Raw genomic sequence first — 25,075 nt, 5'->3', positions numbered from 1 at the left:
TGGCTATTTTAAAGAGAGTACAGGTATGAGCCAGAGTGGTGGGGTGAGTAGTTTGGTGGGAAGGACGGTTAGGAACAGGTAACTAAAGGTGACTTAGGTCAGAGCAGGTGACCAGGGGTGACTCAGGTCAAAGCAGGTGATCGGGATGAGTCAGGATGGAGCAGGTGACCAGGGGAACAAATGTGAACTACTGATTAAAACTGATAGAAAAAGTTGTTTACTGAAACTACAAGGAAGTTAAACTTTAAAATGGAGGACAAAGAACTGAACATACTGACTTACTGATTCTTTGAAAAGAAATCTAGAACTCACTGTATCTAACATATCTAAAGAAAATGAAGTCAGGATGTCAAAGAGATATCTGCATCCTCATGTTTCACTGCAGCACTGTTCACAATAGCCAAGATATGGAATCAACCTAAGTGTCCATCAATAAATGAATAAAGAAAACGTGGTATATATATATATACACATATATATATACACAATAGAATACTATTCAGCTTCAAAAATTGAGGAAATCCTGTCATTTGTGACAATATGGGTGAACCTGGAGGACATTATGCCAGGCACAGAAAGACAAATAATACATGATCTCACTTATATGAGGAATCTAAAAATGTTGAATTCATAGCAACAGACAGTAAAATGGTGGATACCAAAGGCTGGGGAGGGTGGGGGTAAAAGGACTGGAGAGATGTTGATCAAAAGACAGAAAAATTTAGTTAAATAAGAGGGATAAGTTCAAGAGAACTATTGTAAATCATGGTGACTGTAGTTAATATATTATGGCTAGGCATGGTGGCTCACGCAAGTAATCCCAGCACTTTGGGAGGCTGAAATGGGCAGATTGTTTGAGCCCAGGAGTTTGAGACCAGCCTGGGCAACATGGCGAGACCCAACCCCTAAAAAAAACAAAAACAAAAATTAGCTGGGCTTGGTGACATGCAACTGTGGTCCCTGCTACTTGGGAGGCTGAGGTGGGAGGATCACCTGAGCCCAGGAGGTAGAGGCTACAATGAGCCATGATCACGCTACTGTACTCCAGCCTGGCCAACAAAGCAATGCCCTGTTTCAATAACAAGAAAAAAATATATATTAGATACACTTGAAAGTTGCTGAAAGAGTGGATTGTAAGTCTTCTCACTATAAAAAAAAAGATAAATTGTGAGGTAATGCATATGTTAGCCTGATTTAGCCACTCAATAAGGTATACGTATATCAAAACATCAAGTTGTACACCATGAATATATACACATTTGGAGATTAGGTCTTTGAAGGGGTGATTAAATTAAAATGAGGCTGTTAAAGCAGGGCCCTAATTCAGTATGATTGGTGTTCTTGTAAGAAAAGGAAGAGACAGCAGGGGCTGAGCCACAAAGGGATGACTACGTGAGGACAAAAAGGCAAGAAGGTGGCCATCTGCAAGGACAGAGGCCTCAGAGGAAACCCACCCTCCCAGCACCTGGATTTTGGACTTCTAACTCTAAAACAGTTCCAGTTTTTCAGAACCGTGAGAAAATGAGTGTCCATCATTTAAGTCACTCAGACTGTGGAATTTTGTTATGGTAGCCTTAGCAAACTAAGACAGCATCTTTACTTCATTGATAAACTCAGACATCGTGCTGCATGCCAGGCACTGTTCTAAGTTCTTTACAAATGTTTACACATTTAAACCCCTGTCCAGCAGTGCCAATACAGCACTATGGCTGCATTTCTCAACAGGTAGGAGGGGAGAAGATATACCCCCTTATCCCTGGGGTGGGAGCTGGAGGCTCAAAACCAATAGTTTGAGCACAGGAAACCCCCGAAAGACATGTCTCTTTCCTCAAGTGGGTATCAGAGATGATGATGATGATGAATAACAAGAGTAAAATCTTAGCTACCATTAATTGAGCTCTTGCTGTACACAGGCACATGCCAGGCATATTACAAGAATTCTCTCATTTCACCCCCAACAGCAACCTTAAGATTTAGGTAATATTTCATTCCCTTTGTTTTACAGAGGAGAAAACACTGTTCAAAAAGGGTAAGTAAGCCAGTTGCCCACTGGTGAGAAGAATCAAGATTCCAACCCAGATCTGCCCAATTCCAGTTCTGAGTCTTTGACTGCACATGGCCTAGGGGAGTAGATCGGGGTCACTTGGTGGGAGGTGTGGGGATGGAGGTTTAAATAGGAAAATGAATTTGTTCGTAATGCAAGAGATCAGTGGGGAGCCAGCAAGTTTTTTTGAAAAGAAAAGTTAGTAGGGATCATCTAAAAGCCTTAACAATTATATGTACAAAAACAATAGCTCTCGTTCATTTAGCTCCTCCTACATGTCAGGCATTCAGCTTGGAACTTAGAATAGTTCTGATAAGCAGATATTTTTGCATTTTCATTTCATGGACGTATTAGTTGAAGTACAGGGAAGCTTATAGATTTGCCCAAGGCTCAAGTAAGCGGCTGAACCGGAGTGGCAGACCTGGGCGCCTCCCAGTCCTGCATCCACCCAAGCTCGTCTACTCTGCTCTGGTGGAGAATCAACAACCCCTGCACCCATATCGCACATCTGGCTGTGAATGTATGAGGGCTTCCATGCTCCGAACAGACAAGTTACATATCATATCACGGTCTTTGCGAAGATTCAGCCTGAAGCATTAACATTGAGCAGCTCTGCCCAAGTATGTTCCACAGAGCCTTCATTTCCCAAGATGTTCCATGGAAAAAGTTCTATGGTTGGAAGTTTGGATGTGCTGCCTGTTATCTATCCCTCTCCTGCCTCAGAGACCTACAATGCACATCAGCAGATTCTAAAAGTTTTAAGAAGTTCTGCAATTTAAAAAAGTCCACTTCCTTCATTTAGCCTAAGGTTTCCCCAATGTATTTGAACCACAGAATTGTTTTTCTACATGTGCCAGCTAATATACAGTGCAGCACCCTTTCAGAGATACTGCATTGTTAGATGAAAGAGGGAGGAAGAGAAGTCTGCTGGAGCTACTTTTTGAAGCTAACTAAAATGCAGAATTTTCTCCCCTTAAGAATTATCAAGCCCTTTGCTGTTTACATTTAGTTGCTTTCTACTAAGAACATTGAAAGTTTAAAAAGAGAGAGACCATAAATCAGATGAGGGAAGGGCTATTTGCATTCCTAACTCTCTTGGCTCATCCGACACCTTCTTGCTTCTACCCCAACCCCGCCCCAACCCCATTCTTTCTCCAAGTTTCCACCCCTCCTTCTCTCCTTGGGGCTGCTCTCCAGCTACACACAGCAGGAGGTGGTTGCAACTTGCAATACACACATCCCCTCCCTCCTGCAATGCAGAAGCAGTGACGGGGAGGCATCAGACACTCTGCCAACCGTACAGCCTCAGCTCTGGCACAAGAAGACCCTCCCAGGGAAGAGGGGCGTTGGTGGTGGGGGTTGGGGGTAGGATTGCCAATTTTTCCTTTAAGATTTTCAGATTACGGGTGCTATGATTTTTCTATTTCTCTTTTTGCTTATTTTCAGCTTGTAATTTCCTACAATGAATATGCAGCACTTGTGTCTTAAGGAAGAGGAAGAACAGAAAGGAGGGAGTAGGGAGGAGACTAGAGGCGGAGGAGAAGGAAATATCATCTCTGGAGAAGACTGCATAAGCTCGACTAACAAAATATATCAAATTTTATATCAGTACATCTCCCAACATCTGCAGGTAGAGTTCTGGGCTGCAGTGTTGCTATTTGCAATGACACGTGCCCAGTTACCCCTTAACCAGTGCCAGCTCAGGCGTCGGGCACAGAAGCCCTCTCCTTACCCACTCGAAAGATCAAATCGTCTTCGATGGGATTCTCTTTTCGTTTTCCAGTGCTGTACATGCTTGCGGGTCTTTTCACAGCTTTCTGCTTGACGTGGCCGCTCCCAGGGGACTTAACGCGCCTCTTCACGCCTTCGGTGGTGGGAGACACATCAGCCGATCGTATCACTTTCAGCTTAAACGGGCTGCCTCGGATGTGCTGGTCATAGAGTCTCAGAGACAGGGTAAAGTCCCCTTCCTTCTGGACAGTGTACAAAAACTCATAGGTGCCGTTCTTGTTGTCTAGGATCTCCCCGTCTGCCACGCTCCCGTCGGGGGTGCTCAGTTCGGCGGTGAGGTAGGCGTTGCCGGTTTTGCACAGCTCACCGTCTTTGTCCTTGGTGGTGATGGTGACGGACATGGGCTGCCCGATGATAGTCTGCCGCAGCCCCTCGCCCGTGGCCACCGTCTCTGAGGCAACGGCGTTGGTGGTTAAGATCGTCCCGAGGTTGTGGATGGACTTCTTCAGCCCCTCGGTTTCCACGATGAAATCCAGCTGGTCGTTCTCCCGCGGGTGCAAGGGGAAGTCCTGGTCGGCCAGCTCGTTCAGCTTCTCGCTCATCTGCTTCTTCACCAGTAGGACCTCGGTCTCCGTGCCATGGTTGAGGGCCTGCGCTGTGAAGTTGCTGCAGCTCTTAATGCTCTCCTGCCCCTGGAGCAGAGTATCCAGCTGCGACTGGAGGACCTGCGGGAAAACCGGAGGCCTGGTGAGCTCGTCCCACAGGGCGGGGCCTAGCCCGGGGCAGTGCCCTCCCACGGCGAGGAGGAGACTCTACACCTGCCCACGCAGGTGGCTCTGAGCAAGCGGTGTATGTCAACCCAGGGAACCCAGTGCTAACGCAAAGTCCTAAACCGCATTCCCAGTACCTTCTCGAGGTTTCCCTTCCGCCTCGCCCTCTCTTCCACACATGTATTTCTTGGCTCATGTGTGTTGAAGAGGGGAAAACAGAAAGGTCACTACCAAGAGCATAGCAAACTAATTGCTATGCCTGACATCTGAAATATTCATTATTCAGTATCTTTCCCCATGTCCAAAGCTGCCCCATCACCACCTAAAGGAACAGGAAGTAAACAAATGAAAACTCTCCACACCTGAACATCAGAGGTTTTTCATCCCTGTTTTGTGAACAGACATGCAGAGTTAAACAAAGGCTGCAGTCAGGGTTCATTTTGAAGCTGACTAACAGGTTGGTGTGGGTGAGAGAGCAATTAAGAAACTATTTCATGTTATAATTGAGGAATGAAAACAATCCAGTTTAACTCTAAATCCTAAAAGCATTACATTATATTCAAACTTGCCTCTTGTCAAATTATAAACTAGTACTTAAAGCCACTGAGTCATCAAATTTTGCTGAAAATAGGGAAAAAAAATAGCTGGATATTACATTTAGTGAAAACTACAGTTTACTATACAATGATGACATTTAAGGACCCCTTGTTGCTATTAGGAAACAATAAGCTAGTGCCCTTGGATATCATGTCTCTTCTAGGACATCTGTAATGATTCTGGTCTTACTTTGTGTTTGAGGCCATAGTTCACCTCCAATTCCATAAGCAGCACACTCTTGCGCACATTTAAAGTCTTCTGGAGCTCATCAAAGGTGGAATGAATGTCATCCACTATGCTGGCCTTTTGGTTGGTTAACTGATGAATGATTTCCGAGATGAACTGAAGAGCAGAATCTATTTCTGGGAGCCTGGTGGACAGTTGTTAAAGGTCGTTATTTAACCTCAACCCAGAAATATTCCAAAATCTATCTAAACACTACATTTTGTTTAAAAAAATTCTATGCCTTTCATCATCTTTAAAAAAACAATAACCAGAGAACAGAATAAGATATGACATAATTACTGCCTTAGAGAGAAGAGACCTTGTCTCTTCAGAGACAATCAAAATTGTCAATTTCAATCTACCGTCAATTGTCCAATTTTAATAATTAATTAAGTGTATAAAGACTTGAAGTTCTCTGAAAAGCCATTCTGGCCAGGTTAATTCTTTGTTGCAGGGGCCGTCTGGTGCACTGTAGGATGTTTAACAGCATCCTGTCCTCTACCAGATGCCAATAGCTGTCCCCGCCCTGTCTCCCTCTCCCCAACCCCCTGCCAAAACACACAGTTGTGACACCAAAAATGTCTCCAGGCATTGCCGAATGGCTGAGAACCACTATTCTACATAGCTGTATCTTTTCCCCTAGCCACATAAAACATTTATCCAAACTCAGTTTCTTGAGAACTTCTCGTAAGTTTCCAAGTTCTTTGAATTACTATAGAACAACCACACTTTTCTCACTACAGCTATCAGTGGAGAGATTTATTTTGTCTGCTTTTCTGCTGGCTTCTCATTTCCTCTCTTTGGTCTTTTTCATGCACCAATCAGCTACTCTGTTCCTTCATTTCTGTGCCAAAGAAGGAACTTGGAAGCAGGAAAACAAGGAAAATTAGCAATCACTGTTCAAGACCATTTTGCAGAGCTCAGACAGAAAGGAGCCAATCACAGCCAACAAAATGGCCTGTATGTGTGTCAGGAACAGCAGATAAGGAAGGCTCCTCAGAGAGCCTGGTTTCAGAGATGAATTTCAGAACTCTCCTGAGAGCGGTTTCTTTGAGTGTACTTTAATTCACGTAATCATACTTAGGTACTAAAACAAAAATGCCACTCATAACATAAGGAGGTTGGAGTTCTACCAACAGGCAGAAGACAACCTTCCTCACTCATTAGTTTATGACAACAAATCCATGATAAAAGAACTTATTACCCACAAAGCCTGATATCTCAAGGGAAATAAATATGAACCTACTGTTGTACCTAGACAAGAGGCCATGAGGCCAGGCCTCAAGTACAGGCAGCCAGTTGGGGGTTTGGGGAGGGGTCCCCCACCTTTTGTTGACAGCATCCAGCTGGACCTGGAGCGAGGCCTTGTGCTGTTCCACCACATCCTTGAGTGGAACTGTGGGGTGCTCCGCGTGCTCCCCCTCCGTGCACTCCCGACACATGGCAGTCTCACAGGACTGGCAGTAAAATTCCATTACCTGTGGATGACACAAGAAAAGTTCCTGGTTCTGGGCCATGGGTTGAGGGCTTACTCTACACTAAGCACTTGCCTTGCAGTCTCTCATAATTAAATGAGAGCCACCCCAGAATGTCAGCATTATTAAGTCCAGCTTCACAGGAGAAAAGGAAGGATACATTTTTATGTGACAGGTCTCAGAAATGGAGCTGACTTCTAAGCTGCTTCTATAACCATAAAACCAGCCGTTGGGTATCCACTGCCCTAAGGCAGAACAGTATAGGGCTGTGGTGCTCAAACATTTTTATATCAGGACCCCGTTATAATCTTTAAAAATTATTGAGGACTCCAAAAGAGCTTTTGTGTATGTGGGTTATATTTATAGATATTTCTTATATTAAAAATTGAAACCAGGCTGGGTGCAGTGGCTTATGCCTATAATCCCAGCACTTTGGGAGGCCAAGGCTGGAGGATTACTTGAGACCAGGAGTTTAAGACCAGCCTGGGAAACACAGCGAGACTCTGTCTCTACAAAAAATTTTTAAATTAGTATTTAATCAAATTTTTAAAAATTAGAACTGATAAAAATTTTAAAGTATTTAATTTATTAAAAGCAGTAATAAGTCCATTAAATGTTAATGTGAATAATATAATTTATGAAAGTAAATATATTGTGAAAAACAAAAAACTTTGTGGGAAGAATGGTATTGTTTTCCATTTTTGTAAATATCTGCAGCGTCTGGCTTAACAGAAGATGGCTAGAGACTTGTATCCGCTTCTGCATTGAGTCCATTGTGATAGCATACATCACATAGCCTGTGGAAAATTCCACTGTACACTCTTGAGAGAATGAGAGTGAAAAAAGCAAATCATGTCTTCCTATGATTATGAATATAGTATTGACCTTGAAGACTGCTTGAAAACGTTTTGGGACCCACAATGGTTCCTGGACCACACTTTGAGAACTGCTACTGTTTGGCTAAGAGACTTATCCAAATAAGAAGTCTGCACTGAGCAGTTTGTCTCCTGGCTTCACCACTTATTTAGCTGAATGATCTTGGACAAATTTTCAGCCTCACTGTGTCTCAACTTCTGCCTCTGTCAAATGGAGATAGCAACAGTAACCTACTTCACAGGGCTACTATGAAGAATAAGTAGGTTAGTATGCACGGAGAACTCAGATGGCACCTGGCTCTGGTACATAATAAGTTCTTAATATGTAGTAGCTGCTGTGGGGATAATAATGATGATGATGATGATGACATCATCTGCTTACCTGAAAATAAAAAAACTCACCCTGATAATGACGAACTATCAGTAACAATATAATATAAAGCCAGAAAGTTAGTTTCCTTGTAGAGGTATTACCCTGTTTTCTCAGCTGGAAATAATGTCTTCCAGTTTTCAATTCCCAAAGCACTTTTAGGAGGAACTTTTTCTTGACATATAACACAATACAGAAAAGGGCATAAATCTTGATGCAGCTTGATGGATTTTCACAAAGTGAAGGCAGTCACAAAATCACTTTTATTTATACCCAATTTATGAAATAAAAGATTTTAAATTCCTAAGCCCAGGAACTCTCCCACCCAGAGCCTAGATAATACCATACATTTAGTAGGTATTCAATAACACTACTGAATGAATAAATGAGAGGAGGCTCTTAGCCATGATTCAGGTGGCATGTGTAAGACCAACCAAGGGACACCTCCTTCCTCATTAAGACTCACTATGTTATATAGTGCTTTCTGGAGAAGATTCTCCTAGGAATAAAGCACTCAGCTTGCTCGTACTACATGTGTTTTGGAAAAAATCTTTTCTGGTGAACCAAATTCAGATAAAAGTCATTCAAACCATGTCCAAGATAATTTTAAATTTCAAATTTATCATAGTTTCAAGTAGGTACATAGTAAGTAAGAGGTTTAGAAAGACACTTTTTTTTTTGGTCATATAAAGATGTAATTTCATGTACTTTGCTCCTCTGCAGACCTTTTAGGAATAGGCTTGAAACATCAATTGGAAGTTTCTTTTATGCATTCTCTGCTCAAAAACATTTCTCAGCTGGGTGCAGTGGCTCATGCCTGTAATCCCAGCACTTTGGAAGGCCAAGGTGGGAAGATCACTTCAGGCCAGGGATTTGAGACCAGCCGGGGCACCACAGCAAAGCTCTGTCTCTACAAAAAAATTTAAAAAATTAACTGGACATGGTGGCACATGCCTGTAGTCCCAGCTACTTGGGAGGCTGAGGTGGGAGGATTGTTTGAGCTTGGGGCTTCAAGTTGCAGTGAGCCATGATTGTGCCACTGCACTCCAGCCTGGGTATCGGAGCAAGACCCTATTTCAAAAAGCAAAAAAGTATTCACACTTTTCATTAAAATATGTTTTAATAAACAAACTCAAATGAAAATTCAAATATCCCACAGAAAGACTATAATACTGGTCATTTGCACCTTATTTTGGTATAAGTCTGATACAATCCATCAGAAAGCACAGCTTATAGAAGCTGTTCAAGAATTATTTGCTGAGGGGCCATATGAGCTAAGGGGTACTTCCAAGGGATTTCCCCAGTGAGGGAAGACTATACTTTGGGTTGCATTTGTGTATTTTACCATATTGCTTGCCTTCGTGTGTTCAGGAAATAGAATGATCTAAAACTATATTCAGTATCAGCAAATGCTTGGTAACAATATATAAGCCCCATATCATACATATTTCACTTGTTATTAGAAAAAAATTCTTAATCCAAGAAGTTTCCTGTTTTTCAAAGGGCTGGCAGAAGGCAGGATAAATGGGCATTCCCCACTAAATTCTGAGATTTCCTTTGGAAAAATTTCATCCCCTGGGGTTTGTGAAACATAATTCCTATGAAGGCTGAGCTTCTTTATTACTTCATAGCTTCAGCCAGAGGTGGTTTACTTTTACCAGACATTTTATTTCTAGATTATATATAACTAGATTAGCATTTACTAATATTTCATCTTCATGGTCAGTGCTCAGGAGGTCTCTTTAAAGCAGGTTGTCACTGCCAGTCATATGTACTAGAGGACAGCCCAAAAATAGAATGTGAAAAGACTTCTTCCCTCAGGTTATTTAGGGTGTTGGGGCGAATATAAGTGTGTGGACTGAGAGAATATGCCACATTAACAGTGCTTAGTCAATCCAATGGCACTCTTCCCAAACCAATCTAGCCTGGGACTGAGTTCCCACATCTTCACTGGAAGAAGGGAACATGGCCTCATGTCTAGAATGGGTCTAGACCAAAGGCAAATTTTACTTGGGAATCAGTGTGAACATTGCATTTAGAAGTTGCAAATACTATACCATATTTGTTGCATTTTGTGGTCTGAGTTGAAGTTCCCCAGCAGTGTAAGAAGCGAGATGACAAAGAACACTCATTGGAAGAGAGAAAAGGATGCAAAATAATATAGAGTCACTAAAAATGTAAAAATCCTCAAGACCAGAGTTCATCATGTATGAAAAAAGATCAGCATCCATTACTATTATTATCCTTCTTTTTAATTCATATTTTTAAATGATTGCAGGGAAGTGATGTTACTGAAAACAGCAGCATAAGAAAATCTATATCATGTCACTGGTTGGTAGCTAATCTACTGGAGCAGACTTCATTAGCCACATATGACAAAACATACAAACTTTACAAAATTAGTTCCATTGGATAATAAAAGTGGGGAATGAAAAAATATAAAATAATTAGTTTAGAAAAGTCACCAAACAACAACAGCAAAAAACTGTAATAATCATCAACAAAAAACCCTAGGGAGAGGGGAGACTCTGATTTCCAGAGTTACCACAATATAGTACTTTAAATGTTCAGTTTCCGTTGGAAAAAAGTGAAGCACACAAAAAAGGGCAAAGTTCACAAAGAGGAATAAAAGAAATTAATAGGCACTCTCCCTAAAGAAGCCCAGATTGGACTTACTTGACTTTAACTCTTTCATATATGCTCACAGAGCTAATGGAAACCATATATAAAGAACTATGAGAATTATGTCTCACTAAATGGAGAATATTAAGAGAGATAAGAATTATTTTTTAAAGCCAAATAGAAATATTGTAGGGTTAAAAAATATAACTGCAATGAAAAATTCACTAGAAAAGTTCCACAGAAAATTCAAGCAGGAAGAAGAAGGTTAACTTGAAGATAGGGCTATTGAGATTATACAGTCTGTGAGGCAGAAAAAAAAAAAAAGGAAGAAAAAGTAACAAACCTAAGAGGCCCTGGGACACCATCAAGTGTACCAAATATACCTAATGTGAGCCCCAGAGGAAAGGAAGAGAGAAAGGGAAAGAAACAATATTTGCAAAACTAATGGCTGGAAACTTCCCAAATTTGATAAAAGACAGAAATCTACACATCCAAAAAACTTAATAAACTCCAAAGAGGAAACTCAAAGAGATCCAAACCAAGAAACAGTATAACCAAACCAAAAAAAGACAAAAACAAAGAGAGAATCTTGAAAGCAGCAAGAGAGAGGTGACTCATCTTGTATAAGAAATATTCCATAAGCAGATTTTTTTTTCTTTTTTCTGAGATGAGTCTCACTCTGTCACCCAGGCTGGAGTGCAGTGGCTCAATCTTGGCTCACGGCAACCTCCGGCTCCCAAGTTCAAGTGATTCTCCTGTCTCAGCCTCCTGAGTAGCTGGGATTACAGGTGTGTGCCACCATGCCTGGCTAATTTTTGTATTTTTACTAGAGACGAGGTTTCACCATGTTGGCCAGGCTGGTCTCGAACTCCTGACCTCAGGTGATCCACCTGCTTCAGCCTCCCAAAGTGTTGGGATTACAAGTGTGAGCCACCACGCCTGGCTGCAGATTTTTTAATAGCAGATATCTCATCAGAAACTATAGAGGCCAGAAATCAATGGGGTAACATATTCAAACTGCTGAAAAAAAAATAAACCTGACAACTAATAATTTTTTATCTGGCAAAACTATCCTTCAAACATGAAGGAAAAATTAACATATTACCAGAAATACAAAAACTGAGTGTCTGTTGTTAGTATATCTTCCCTACAAATCATGCCAAAGGGATTCCTGCAAGCTGACCTGATTTGAGACACTACAAAGTAACTTGGGTCCACATGAAAAAATAAGGAAAGCAGGTAAAGGTAACTACATAGATAAATATAAAGGTCAGTATTAATGTGTTTTAGGTTTCTAACTCCTACATGACATAAAATAAAACTGCATAAAACAGCATAATCTATAATTACAAACCTATGTAAATGAGCATACAACATATAAATATAAGCTGAAAGAAGCAAGGATTTTACATACTATTGAAATTATGTTGGTATTAATTTGACAGTTTAGCTTAACATTATAAGCTAAAATGTTAATTATAACCCTCAGGGCAAACAATAAAGAAAAATAAAAATATGTATAGTAAAAGAAATGAGAAGGGAATCAAAATGGTACACTAGAAAATATCTATTAAACATACAAGAAGGCAGTAATGAAGGAATAGAGGAACAAAAAGATATGCCATACAGAAAAAGAATAGTAAATGGCAAAAGGAAAGAAAGCCTTTATTTTCAGTAATTAAGTCAATTAATTTAAATGGATTAAACTCTCCAATCAAAGGGCTGATACTGGCAGATTAGATTGAAAACATAATCCAACTATATGCTCTCTATAAGAGACTAATTTTAGATCCAGAGACTCAAATAGGTTGAAAGTGACAGGATGGGCCAGATGTGGTGGCTCATGCCTGTAATCCTAGAACTTTGGGAGACAGAGGCAGGAGCACTGCTTGAGTCCGGGAGTTCAAGACCAGCTTGAAAAACATAGTGAGAGACCCTGTCTATTAAAAAAAACACAAAAATCAGCTGAGCATAGTGGCGTGTGCCTGTAGTCCTGGCTACTCAGGAGGCTGAGGCAGGAATATCAGTTGAACCCAAGATTATGAGGCTGCAGTGAGCTATGATCATGACACTGTACTCCAGCCTGGGAAACAGAGCAAGACCGTCTCTTAAAAAAAGAGAGAGAGAAAAAGGAAAAGAAAAAAAAAGAAAGTGAAAGAATGAAAAAAATATTTCATGCAAACTGTAACCAAAAGGGAGCTAGAGTGGCTATTCTAATATCAGACAAAAAAGACTTAAGACAAAAGTTGCATAGTATATAATTGACAGAAAGGGTATTATAAAATTGATAAAACTTTAGTTAGACCAACCAGAGAGAGAGAGAGTGAGGTGGCGGCAGGGGGGTGGGGGTGTGGCGGAGGGTGTGGCAGGGGTTGTGTGGGAGAAGAGAGAGAGAAGACTCAAATTACAAAAATCAGGAAGGAAAGTGGCGAGGAAATTACTACTGGCATCATAGAAATAAAAAGGATTATAACAGAATACTATGGATAGCTTTATGCCAACACACTGAATAACTTAAGACGAAATGGACAAATTCCTAAAAACACACAAACTACCAAAACTGACAAGAAGAAATACAAAGTCTGAATAGACCTATAATATGTAAGGAGATTGAATCAATAATCAGGAAACTTCCAACACAGAAAAGCCCAGGACTAGATGGCTTCACTGGTGAATTCGACCAAATATTTTAAGAAGAACTAACACCAATCTTTCTTAAACTCTTTAAAAAAAATAGAAGAGGTTGAGGGGTAATACTTCCTAACTCATTCTATTAGGCCAGTATTTCCCTGATACCAAAGCCAAAGATACCACAACAAAATTACAAACCAATAACCCTTATAAATATGGATGAAAAAATTCATAGTAAAATGCTAGCAAACTGAATCCAGCTGTATATTAAAGAGATTATACATCATGAGCAGGTGGGATTTATCCCAGGAATGCAAGGGTGGTTCACCTAGACAAACTACTGTATGTAATACATCACATTAATAGAATGAAAGAAAAAACTCATTATCATCTGAATTAATGTGGTAAAAGCATTTAACAAAATCCAACATCCTTTCATGCCAAACTAGAAACAGAAGGGAACTTCCTCCTCCTAATAAAGAGCATCTACAAAAAACCCACAGCTAACATCATACTTAATCAAGAACAAGAGGATATTCACTCTTATCACTTCTAGTCAACGGTGTACTGAAGGTGCTGACCAGGGCATTTAGGCAAGAAAAAGAAATAAAATGCATCCAAATTGGGAAGGAAGAATTAAGAATTTCTCTATACAGAGATGACATGATCTTATATACAGAAAATCCTAAAGAACACACACACACACACACACGCGCACAAACATTCACACAGTTAGAGCTAATAAATGAATTCAGCAAAGTTGCAGGATACAAGATTAACAAACAAAAATCAGTTGTATCTCTAAACACTAACAATGAATAATCCAAAAGTGAAATTAAGAAAACAATTCCAAGCTAGGCATGGTGGCTCATGCCTGTAATCCCAGGACTTTGGGAGGCTGAGGCAGGGGGATTGCTTGCCCCAAGACCAGGCTGGCCAAAATAGTGAGACCTATCTCTATTTTTTTAAAAAAATCCATTTACAATATTATCAAAAAGAATATAACATAGTTGGGAATAAATTTAACCAAGGAAGTGCAAGACTTGAATTCTGAAAACTACTAAATAGCCAAAACAATCCTGAAAAAGAACAAAATTGGAGGACTCATAGTTACCAATTTTAAAACTGACTATAATGCTACAGTAATCAAAACAATGTAGTACTGGCATAAGAATAGGCATATAGATCAATGGAATAAAATGGAAAGTACAGAAAAAAGCCCATACATCTATGGTCAATTGATTCTTGACAAGGGTGTCAACACAACTCAACGGGAAAAATAGCCTTTTCAACATATTATGCTGAGGTAACTGGAAATTCACATGTACAAGAATGAAATTAAACTCTTCCTTCAAACCACATACAAAAATTAACTCAAGATACATAAAAGACCTAAATGTAAGCTTAAACTATAAAAATCTTAGAAGGAAACAGGGGTGAATTTTCATGACCTTGAATCAGCAATGGATTCTTAGCCTATGACACCAACAGCACAAGCAATAAAAGAAAAAAATAGAGAAATTAAGCTTCATTAAATTAAAAGTATTTTTGAATCAAAGGACACTAATAAGAAAGTGAAAAGAAACCCCACAAAATGGGAGAAAACATTTGCTAGTCATATATCTGATAAGGGTATAATAATCCAGAACATATTAAAAATTCTACAACTCAACAACAAAAAGATAAACAACCCAATTCAAAAATGGGCAAAGGACTTGAATAGACTTTCTCCAAAGAAGATATACAAATGGTCAATTAGCACATGAAAATATGATCAGCATTGTTAATCATTTGGCAAATGCAAATCAAAACCACAACAAGATACCACTGCATACTCACTAGAATCAAAAGTCAGGATCAAAAAGTCAAATAATAATAAGGGTTAGTAAAGATGCTGAGAAATTAGAACCCTTATGCTTTGCTAGTGGAAATGTAAACTGGTGCAGCCACTATGAAAACAGTTGGTGGTTCCAGGCCAGGCATGGTGGCTCATGCCTGTAATCCCAGCACTTTGGGAGGCCAAGGCCGGCAGATCACTTGAGGCCAGGAATTCGAGACCAGCCTGGCCAACACGGCGGAAACCCCATCTCTACTAAAAATACAAAAAAATTAGCCGGGCATGGTGGTGGGCGCCTGTAATCCCAGCTACTCAGGAGGCTGAGGCAGGAGAATCACTTGAACCCAGTAGGCAGAGGTTGGAGTAAACTGAGATCACGTCACTGCACTCCAGCCTGGGCAACCAAGTGAGACTCTGTCTAAAAACAAAAAACAAAAAACAAAACAAAACAAAAAAACCCAGGCCAGGCGCAATGGCTTACACCTGTAATCCCAGCACTTTGGGAGGCTGAAGTGGGCGGACCACCTGAGGTCAGGAGTTTGAGACCTGCCTGGCCAACATGGTGAAACCCCATCTCTACTAAAAAAAAAAATACAAAAATTAGCTGGGCATGGTGACATGCACCTGTAATCCCAGCTACTCAGGAGGCTGAGGCAGGAGAATTGCTTGAACCCAGGAGGAGAGGCTGCAGTAAGCTGAGATCGCACCACTGCAATCCAGCCTGGGCAGCAGAGCAAGTCTCTCTCAAAAAAAAAAAAAAAAAAAAAAAAAAAATCAAGGCCATCCTGGCCAAGATGATGAAACCCCGTCTCTACTAAAAATACAAAAAATTCACGGGGCATGGTGGCATGCACCTGTAGTCCCAGCTACTTGGGAGGCTGAGGCAAGGGAATTGCTTGAACCTGGGAGGCAGAAGTTGCAGTGAGCCAAGTTTCTGCCACTGCACTTCAGCCTGGCAAAAGAGCAAGACTCTGTCTCAAAAAAAAAAAAAAAAAAACAGAAAAAAAAAACAAAACAAAACAGTTGACAGTTCCTTAAAAAGTTAAACATGGAATTACCATATGGTCCAGCAATTCCACTTTTAGGTACACACCCAGGACAACTGAAAGCATATGTCTACACAAAAACATGTACATAAATGTTCATAGCAGCATTATTCGTAACAGCCAAAAAGTGGAAACAACTCAAATGTCCATCAACTGATGAATGAATCAATAAATTGTGGTATATCTATATAATGGAATATTACTTAGCCATTAAAAAGAGTACTAATATACCATAACATGGATGAACCTTGAAAACATGCTAATTGATAGAAGCCAGACTCTAAAACTCACATATTGTATGATTCCATTTATATCAAATGTCCATAAGTTGCAAATCCAGAGACAGAATGCAGGCTGATGGCTGTCAGGGATTAGTGGGAGGAGGGAGTAGGAGGTGACTGCTTAATGGGCATGGAGTTCCTTTTTGGGGTGATGAATATGCTCTGGAATTTAGACAGTAGTGATGTTTGCACATCTTTGTGACTATACTAAAAACCACATTAGTTGTACTTTTCTAAATGGTTGAGACCTGGTGCAGTGGCTCACTCCTGTAATCCCAGCACTTTGGGAGGTCCAGGCAGGAGGATCCTTTGAGCCTAGGAGTTCGAGACCAGCCTGGGCAACATAGCAAAACCGTATCTCCTAAAAAAAAAATTAGCTAGGTTGGTGGCATGTGCCTATAGTCCCAGTTACTCAGGAGGCTGAAGTGGGAGAATCACTTGAGCCTGGGAGATTGAGGCTGCCATAAGCCATGATCATGCCACTGCACTCCAGCCTGGGTGACAGAGTGAGACTTTTTTGTCTCTAAAAAAAATTAAAAATAAAAAAAAAATCACTGGAAAAAAAAACAAACAGGCCAGGCTCAGTGTCTCACACCTGTAATCCCAGCACTCTGGGAAGCTGAGGCAGGCAGATTGCTTGAGCCCAGGAATTTGAGACCAGCCTGGGTGACAGAGTGAGATTCTGTCTCAACACAAACAAACAAACAAACAAACAAAATTGTTGAAATATTAAATTTTATGTGATGTGAATTTTATTTTTTATCGTGTATTTCTGTATTTATTTACTTTTGTAGAGAAAGGGTCTCACTTTGTTGCCCAGGCATGTCTCAAACTCCCGGCCTTAAGTGATCCTCCCACCTTGGCCTCCCACAGTGAGCCACCAAGCCCAGTCTGAATTTTACTTCAGAAACAAAAAAAAATTGATCACAGCTTTGAAGAGACAGCAGCAGACCTGGGTTATTATTCCTAGTTCAATATTTTAAGTGTGTCTTGGGAAGCCAAGGCCCTGAAATGATTTTGAAGTTATCAATAGTTAGTCATTTTCAAAGGCTTGTGCTTCGGTTCTGACAGCTTTGGTTTAAGCTGAGAGCTAATTGTGTGGGGCGTGTAATTCTGCTGAGCTCATCCATTTCATCCATCTCCAGTGAGATGATGCTGGTGCAGCCCGGGGTGGGTGTGCAGGCCAAAAGCCAGGATGAGCTTGTTGTTGATGGATAGTCACCGTTTACGTTCACCAGAAGAGATTGGCAGGATCCTATGCATTCCTAACATGCAAAAAAGATAGTCAGGGCCTTGCAGCCAACCCTGAGGCTTCTTAAGGGCACTGACAGTTGATCCAGACATGGAAGTGGAAACTTGTTAGTGGCAGGACAGTCTTAATGAGGACCTCTCCTTTACACCTTTGACACCCCTGATAGTCAGGTGCCTAAGCAACCAATAACAGGGTTTAATGATCATTTGTGTTCTGGGGACCATGAGGCATGAGCTCAAGTGTCTGCTTTAAGTGCAAAGAACCTGTTAGATCACTGACCATTATTCTTCTTTTTCTTTTGTATTTGAACAATGCCACCATGGCAGTTTAATTAGAAGACAGATAGTGTCACAGCACTTAAAGTTGATGACAGGCTTTCATCCACACATGCCAATCAGCATCAGACAGTGGGGATGGCAGCACCCTGCTTTATCGTTAATGAATTGATTTTATTAACCTTCAGATGCTTGGATTGTTTTTAAAAATCTACTCACAGCAACTAACTGCAGCAATTTATCTGGAACATTGCATGCATTTGGCTTGAATATGCAATGAAGACTTCTGTTTCAAAACAGCAGCAGTGAACTTCTACAATCTATAATCAAACAATAGAATGATTTAAGGCACATGCTGCTAATTTGCCAAGCATTCTTGCCCCCTAATGTTGCATATTTAGATTATTTCCAATTTTTGATCTTTATCTTCAGCTCTAGCTATTTCCTTAGAAATATTTCCACTGTGGAGTTACTGGATTAAAAGATGAGAGGTTGTGTAAAACACTCATTATATTTTGTCAAATTGACGTAAACTTTCTGAAGAGCAATTTACCCTTCCACCCACAGCATATGAAAATGTCTCACCATACATACCCTCAAGAGCGCTGATTACTACCTTTTAAAAAATTTTTAGTTAATTCGAGAAGAATTGATTATTTGTGAAGCTTGACATTTTTCCATATATGATTTTTAGGCATTTATATATCCTCTGTGGATTTTCTGAGTTATTTGCTCATTTTCTTTTATGATGGTCATATTTTTCTTAATTTGTAAGTGCTTTTACATATTAAGAATTTGCAGGCTGGGTGCGGTGGCTCACACCTGTAATCCCAGCACTTTGGGAGGCTGAGGCGGGCAGATCACGAGGTCAGGAGATCGAGACCATCCTGGCTAACACGGTGAAACCCCATCTCTACTAAAAATACAAAAAATTAGCCGAGTGTGGTGGCAGGCGTCTGTAGTCCCAGCTACTCGGAAGGCTGAGGCAGGAGAATGGCATGAACCTGGGAGGCGGAGCTTGTAGTCAGCCAAGATCGCGCCACTGCACTCCAGCCTGGGCAACAGAGCGAGACTCTGTCTCAAAAAAAAAAAAAAAAAAAAGAATTTGCTAGGGGGCTGGCTGGACATAGTGGCTCATGCCTGTAATCCTAGCACTTTGGGAGGTCCAGGTGGGAGGATCCCTTGAGGCCAGGAGTTTGCAACCAGCCTGGGCAACATAAGACCTTGTCTCAACAAAAACTTAAAGAATTAGCCAGGCACGGTAGCATGCTCCTGTAGTCCCAGCTACTCTGGAGGCTGAGGCAAGGGTATCACCTGAGCCCTGGAGTTGGAGGTTACAGTGAAACATGATAGACAGTGCCACTGCACTCTAGCCTTGGTGACAGAGTGAGACCCAGCAAAAAAAAAAAAAAAAAGGAATTTGCCGGGATATTTTAATTAATAATTTTACAGCCAATGTCATAAATTAAGCTACTAATGATTTTCTTTTTGTTCTATCTTCATTAGGTTTTGGTATCAGGGTTATAAGCGTATCACAAATGAAATGGGAGACCTTTCTAGCTTTTCCTACAATGCAGAAATATATATACTATGTATTTAATAAACATACTATACTATGTATAGATATTTCTGTTCTTTTCTTTCTTTATGTTCCATATGTTTATTTAATTACTCTTTTTCTAACTTGAGTTGAATTATTTTTTTGGTGGGGGGGTAGGGGCAGGGTCTCGCTTTGTCACCCAAGCAGGAGTACTTTGGCACGATCACAGCTCATTGCTGCCTCGACCTTCTGGGCTCAAGCAATCCTCCTGCTCCACCCCCAACCCTTTTTTTTTTTTTTTTGAGACAGAGTCTCACTCTGTTGCCCAAGCTGGAGTGCAGTGGCACGATCTTGGCTCACTGCAATCTCTGCTTCCCAGGTTCAAACAATTCTCCTGCCTCAGCCTCCCAAGTAGCTGTGACTACAGGCATGTGCCACCACACCTGGCTAGTTTTTGTATTTTTAATAGAGATGGAGTTTTACCATGTTGGCCAGGTTGGTCTCGAACTCCTGACCTCAGGTGATCCACCTGTCTTGGCCTCCCAAAGTGCTGAGATTACACGTATGAGCCACCGTGCTCCGCCTCATGTTTTGATTTTTTTGTAGAGATGAGGACTCACTATGTTGCCCAGGCTGGAATTCTTTTTAAATAAAGGAAAATACTTAAACCTATAAAGTTTCCTGGGTAGAGATTTGACCCTACACATTGGATAGAAAAAGTTTCTACTTCCAATATTTTGTAAATAGTCCAATTTTCTATTATTTCTATTATTTCTTTGATTAAATAATTATTAACTTTTAAAGGAGATTTGTTTTTTCCCCATAAACATGTGTTACTAATGTAATTTTAGTGCACTGTAGGGCAGGAACTTGGTTTACACAATGGGAAAATATAGTGGTATTTTCTTTGTGACCTAGCATAAGATTAATTTTAGTTGCTGAAGTTCTCATGATCTAATAGCTTAGCTTAACAGACTTTAGCACATGCCTTTTTATTTGTGGGAGGCAGATTCTTGAGTCAAAGAGTACTCTTTTCTCTGAAATTCACGCTGTCTTCCTCAGGCCCATTGAGGCTATTCTAGTTCCACCCCTTATCTCTCATTTGGACAATTCAGTAGACTCATAATTGGTTTCCCAGCCTTTAGTGTCTGCCACCCCATTCCTCCAAAATGTCAATAAAATACCTATCTCCTGTTTGGAAGGCTTTGATGCTTTTGCAATTTAAGAAATTAACATCAAACATGTTCTTAATGATATTCACAGCTCGTCCCAATCTCTCCCCATCTATCTTTTCAGGCCCACCTGTATCCCACCCTCACCTCTGCTGTCTCCATGTTCTAGCCGCTTCCTTGAGCTATAAGCTGTTGCCTGAATTGCATGACATTCTCACTTTACTTATGGAGGTAACGTTTATTTATTTTTTTCTTAATTTTTTTTTTTGTGAGACAGAGTCTTGCTCTGTCGCCCAGGTTGGAGCGCAGAGGCGCAATCATGGCTCACTGCAGCCTCAGCGTCTGGGCCCACAGGATCCTCCTACCTCAGCCTCTGAGTAGCTGGGACTACAGGTGCACCCCCATCATGCCCAGCTGATTTTTGTATTTTTGGTAGAGGTGGAGTTTTGCCATGTTGCCTAGTCAGGTCTCAAACTCCTGGGCTCAAGCGACTGGCTTGCCTCAGCCTCCCAAAGTGCTGGGATTACAGGCATGAGTCACCATGTCTGGCCCTTAGAAACATGAGGAGACCTACTATAGACACTGGTTCAAATTTGGGATATGAAGGGGCTGTCATGTAGAATGAGAAATAATGACAGTCAGAAATATTAGTTTGGCCGGGCACAGTGGCGCATACCTGTAATTTCAGCACTTGGGGAGGCCAAGGCAGGTGAATCACTTGAGCCCTGGTGTTTGAGACCAGTCTTGGCAACATAGTGAGACCCTGTCTCTACAGAAAATACAAAAATTAGTTGGGCGTGGTAGCATGCACCTGTAGTCCCAGATACTGCGGCAGAGGACGAGACTGAGGTGGAAAGATCACTTAAGCCAGGAGGTCGAGGCTTCAGTGAGCCATGATCGTGCCACTGCACTCCAGCCTAGATGACAGATTGAGGCTCTGTCTCAGAAACAAAAACAAAAACTAAAAAACCCATAAAAAACAAAACAACCTAATGTTTCCAAGACTTGATTCCTCTAGAATAAAGTCACGTCTCCAGACAGCCTCATTTTAAGGGGCACTCTTACACCTGATAGAAATACCTTCCCAGAACTAGTATTTAGAGTGCAAACTCCAGGCAAAGACAGCCTCAGCATTCACTAAGTGCCAGTGTGAGAAGTGGTCATGAGGAAGATACTCAAACTGCTTTCAAAGGCACCATTTAAAAGTTCTTTTTACAAAATTTACATGATCAATTTCCCTTGGCATAAAATGCATGGAAAACTGATAGCTATTAATAGCCTGGTGTGCTTTCAATTAAATTATTACAGATGTGTAAGCCATGGTATCCTTCTCTTGTTTTGGCTACCAGAAAGCTCAGGATGCTATTTCCTCCAGGGCTGGCTTTTACGATGTGCCCAGCAAGCTTTGTGACTTAAACTGTTCCAGCCTCAGTTTCTTCATCTATAAAGTGAAAGTAACCAACAACTACTTTGCAGAGGGGGGTTTAAGGAGCCAAATACAGCGTCTGGCAAATTTGTTCAACAAATAGGTATTGACTTCTATGTATAAGACACTGCCCTCAGTGCTAGGGGTCTAATGACAGGTCCTTGCCCTCCCAGAGCTCACATTCTAGAGGGAAAGCCAGGACTAATAAGTACACAAATACACAGCTGATGGCAAGCAGACCACAGTGAGCATCAGGGAGGAAAGAAAGCGGGGACGTGATGGAGGGTAACCGGCTGTAAGAGGCAACCTGTGTTAGATGGTACAGGTGGAGAAGACTGCTGTGTGCAGGAGAAATTTGCAGTGAGACTTCAAGGAAGAGAATAAGCTCGCCACATAAAGAGGGAACAAAGAGCAACCCAGGCAGAAGGAACAGAACAGCCAGGAACCGAGGAGGGAAACCATTTGGCAGGTTCTAGGAGGCTGGTGAGGCTCCAGTACAGTGTGCAGAGAGAATGCTGGGAAATGAGGTAAACAAACAGTAGTGTGGCTAATAAGAATTGCTTTGCTCTAATGATTGCTTGCTTGTCTTAGTGGTTTTGTTATACCTGGGCCTTTTGTTTTAAGCAGTTTCAAATACTTTTGAAGTGACCAATATACAAATGAGATGAATATAAAGTAATTAATTAAAAAATGTTAAAGCTGGCATTAATCAAGATCCTACATGATTTACATGACTTGAACATTTAATTCTTCCAATATTCTATATGGTAAATACTATTATTACTTTTTTTTAACTGATAAGGAAATGAGACGCAGATAGTTTAATAAACTTGCCAAAGCTGGCACAGGGAATAAGTTTAAGAGCAGGATTTGAATCAGGCAGCCTGACTCCCAAGTCAATGTCCTTAGATGCTACACAATGCTGCCTCTTCAGGTTACATAGCTATTGTGAATCAGTTACTTGATGGTACCCACAGGTCCTCCTGAGCTTCTAACAGTTATTGTACTCACTAGTAGCAAGAAATATGTTTGGAATTCATAATCTATAATCTACTATCGGGGATTCACATAGCTTCAAATTCTATCTATTAATAGGGAATAAGGTCTAATGTAGCATGAGAAAATTTCCCTCCCAAGAAAAATAAAGAACTCTAATTAACATTTTAATAATCATTCTCAACTTACAGAACTTATCCATTGTTAAATCTGTATCCATAATTTATTACAGATGTTTATGTAGGTCAGCTTGCAAATAGCTACTGGTTTGCTCTCCTGGGGTTACCAACAATATGCATGAAGGAGACACAGTGGAGATTGATTTTGTTATTTCAATAGTTCTGGTCAAAGAAAGTGAGCAGGTAAAGTAGTCTGAGGGCTGGTAAAAATCTTTTTTAATTACTCATTTTTCCAGATGGAGTTCTGTTTCAATGTGTAATCTCTGATGTGCCCAAAGCCTCCCCAAGGCCACAGTAGTCATGCTCCCGGGCAGTATCTGCCATCCGAGCCACTTACATTCCCATCGTGGTTTGGGCAAGAGAGAGGCTTTCCCGCAGCCACAGCAGTGACTGTCTCCAGGATGGAAGACTCCTCAACGTTGCTGCCTGGAGTTCGCTGCAGCACGTCCATCAGGTTTGTGATGAAGAAATTGTTCTGGAGCGCGGCCACCCCTTTCTCGGGCAGGATGGAGGTCTGGCGGCACACTGGGCAGGAGAGGGTTAAACTGTGGGCAGGAATGTAGTTCTGCAGGCACCTGTTGCAGAAGCAGAGGTGGAGAGCTTAGCACAGTGCAGAACCTCCACTTCTTGCAGGTACCATACATGTTCTCAGTGACTATACAAGGTATTTGGCAGAAACTCCCATCCCAGTCTCCTTTACTAGGAAAATAATATTTCAGAAACCAACAGGTAAGCTGTACTCACACTAATCAGGCAAATGATTATGCTCAAGGAAATAAAAAATGTCATTGACTTTCGTAGTGTTTTCTAGCGCCTTGGCACACAAAGTGTGGTCCATGGATGAGCAGCGTCAGCCTCCCTGGGGGGTGCATTTGGTAGAAATGCAGAATCTTAGACCATATCCAACACCTGCTGAGTCAGCTCCCCATGTGATTTGCATACATGTTAATGCTTGAGAAGCACTGGCCCACAATATCTAGCAGTGGGCTCACAAATGTGTGGACTTTGAAATTGAAAGAAACACATCAAATATTTTTGTTAGCAATAAAATTCTTCTTACGTACAAAATCATAATGAGATATGAAAAATACATCAAAGTGGAAATGTTTGCTTGAAGCAAGAATGGGACACCCAGAGTCAGAGCCACACCATCTCTTCTCCTTGTCTCTACTCAACAGGTATCAACTTAACTCATTTAAAGAAGTGTGTCACTAATAATGACTCACACATATGCTGCTCATTGAATTCAAAGTACTTCCAATGAGCCTATGAGATAGGTACTGTTATGATTCCTTGAGACACATGATGCAACAGACAGAGACAGGCCAGGGTACTTGTCCAAGATACTTAGCTGGTCAGGGGCAGAGTACAGAGTACAAATTCAAACACAGGCAGTTTGGCACCATAATCTAAACTCTCAATAATTAGACTATACAATTTTTTCCAGTACCTAGCCAAACAATTCAAAACACACCAACCTAGCCCCATTCCTCTTATTTTGCAGATGAATAGACCTGACATCAGAGACATTCATTGATCTTGTCTATGTCACAGAGGTAGCTAGCCCTGAACCAATACCAGACATGAAACAGCTTTTTGCTAAGGTCATTAATGACGTCTGAATCCAGCAGATGTTTTTCAATTTTATCTTACTAGACTTCTGGGAAGTATCATTAAGCTTGACTATTGCCCTGCTCACCTTCCTTTTTATTGAAAAATTTCTCTTCCCTT

General features: G+C 40.9%; 1 protein-coding gene across 11 annotated transcripts in view; it reads right to left on the bottom strand.

The window, feature by feature from the left end:
- The window catches only part of TRIM2 (tripartite motif containing 2), a 186,054-nt gene that overhangs the window by 38,102 nt on the left and 122,877 nt on the right, over window positions 1-25,075 (bottom strand). For 10 of the 11 annotated variants that reach the window (XM_054485298.2, XM_063664211.1, XM_063664209.1 and 7 more), the window contains exons 3-6: window positions 23,682-23,919; window positions 6,694-6,845; window positions 5,332-5,512; window positions 3,777-4,500 (exon numbers count right to left, since the gene is read on the bottom strand). In XM_054485298.2, the coding sequence (XP_054341273.1) occupies window positions 3,777-4,500; window positions 5,332-5,512; window positions 6,694-6,845; window positions 23,682-23,919 (1,295 nt within the window). Of the gene's footprint in view, window positions 1-3,776; window positions 4,501-5,331; window positions 5,513-6,693; window positions 6,846-18,250; window positions 18,331-23,681; window positions 23,920-25,075 lie in introns of those variants that run through there. The other variant, XM_063664214.1, reaches the window with a different exon arrangement.

Source organism: Pongo pygmaeus, chromosome 3 (genome assembly GCF_028885625.2).
Source record: "Pongo pygmaeus isolate AG05252 chromosome 3, NHGRI_mPonPyg2-v2.0_pri, whole genome shotgun sequence".
Taxonomy (NCBI): Eukaryota; Metazoa; Chordata; class Mammalia; order Primates; family Hominidae; genus Pongo; species Pongo pygmaeus.
This window is presented reverse-complemented; position numbering and strand designations above follow the sequence as displayed.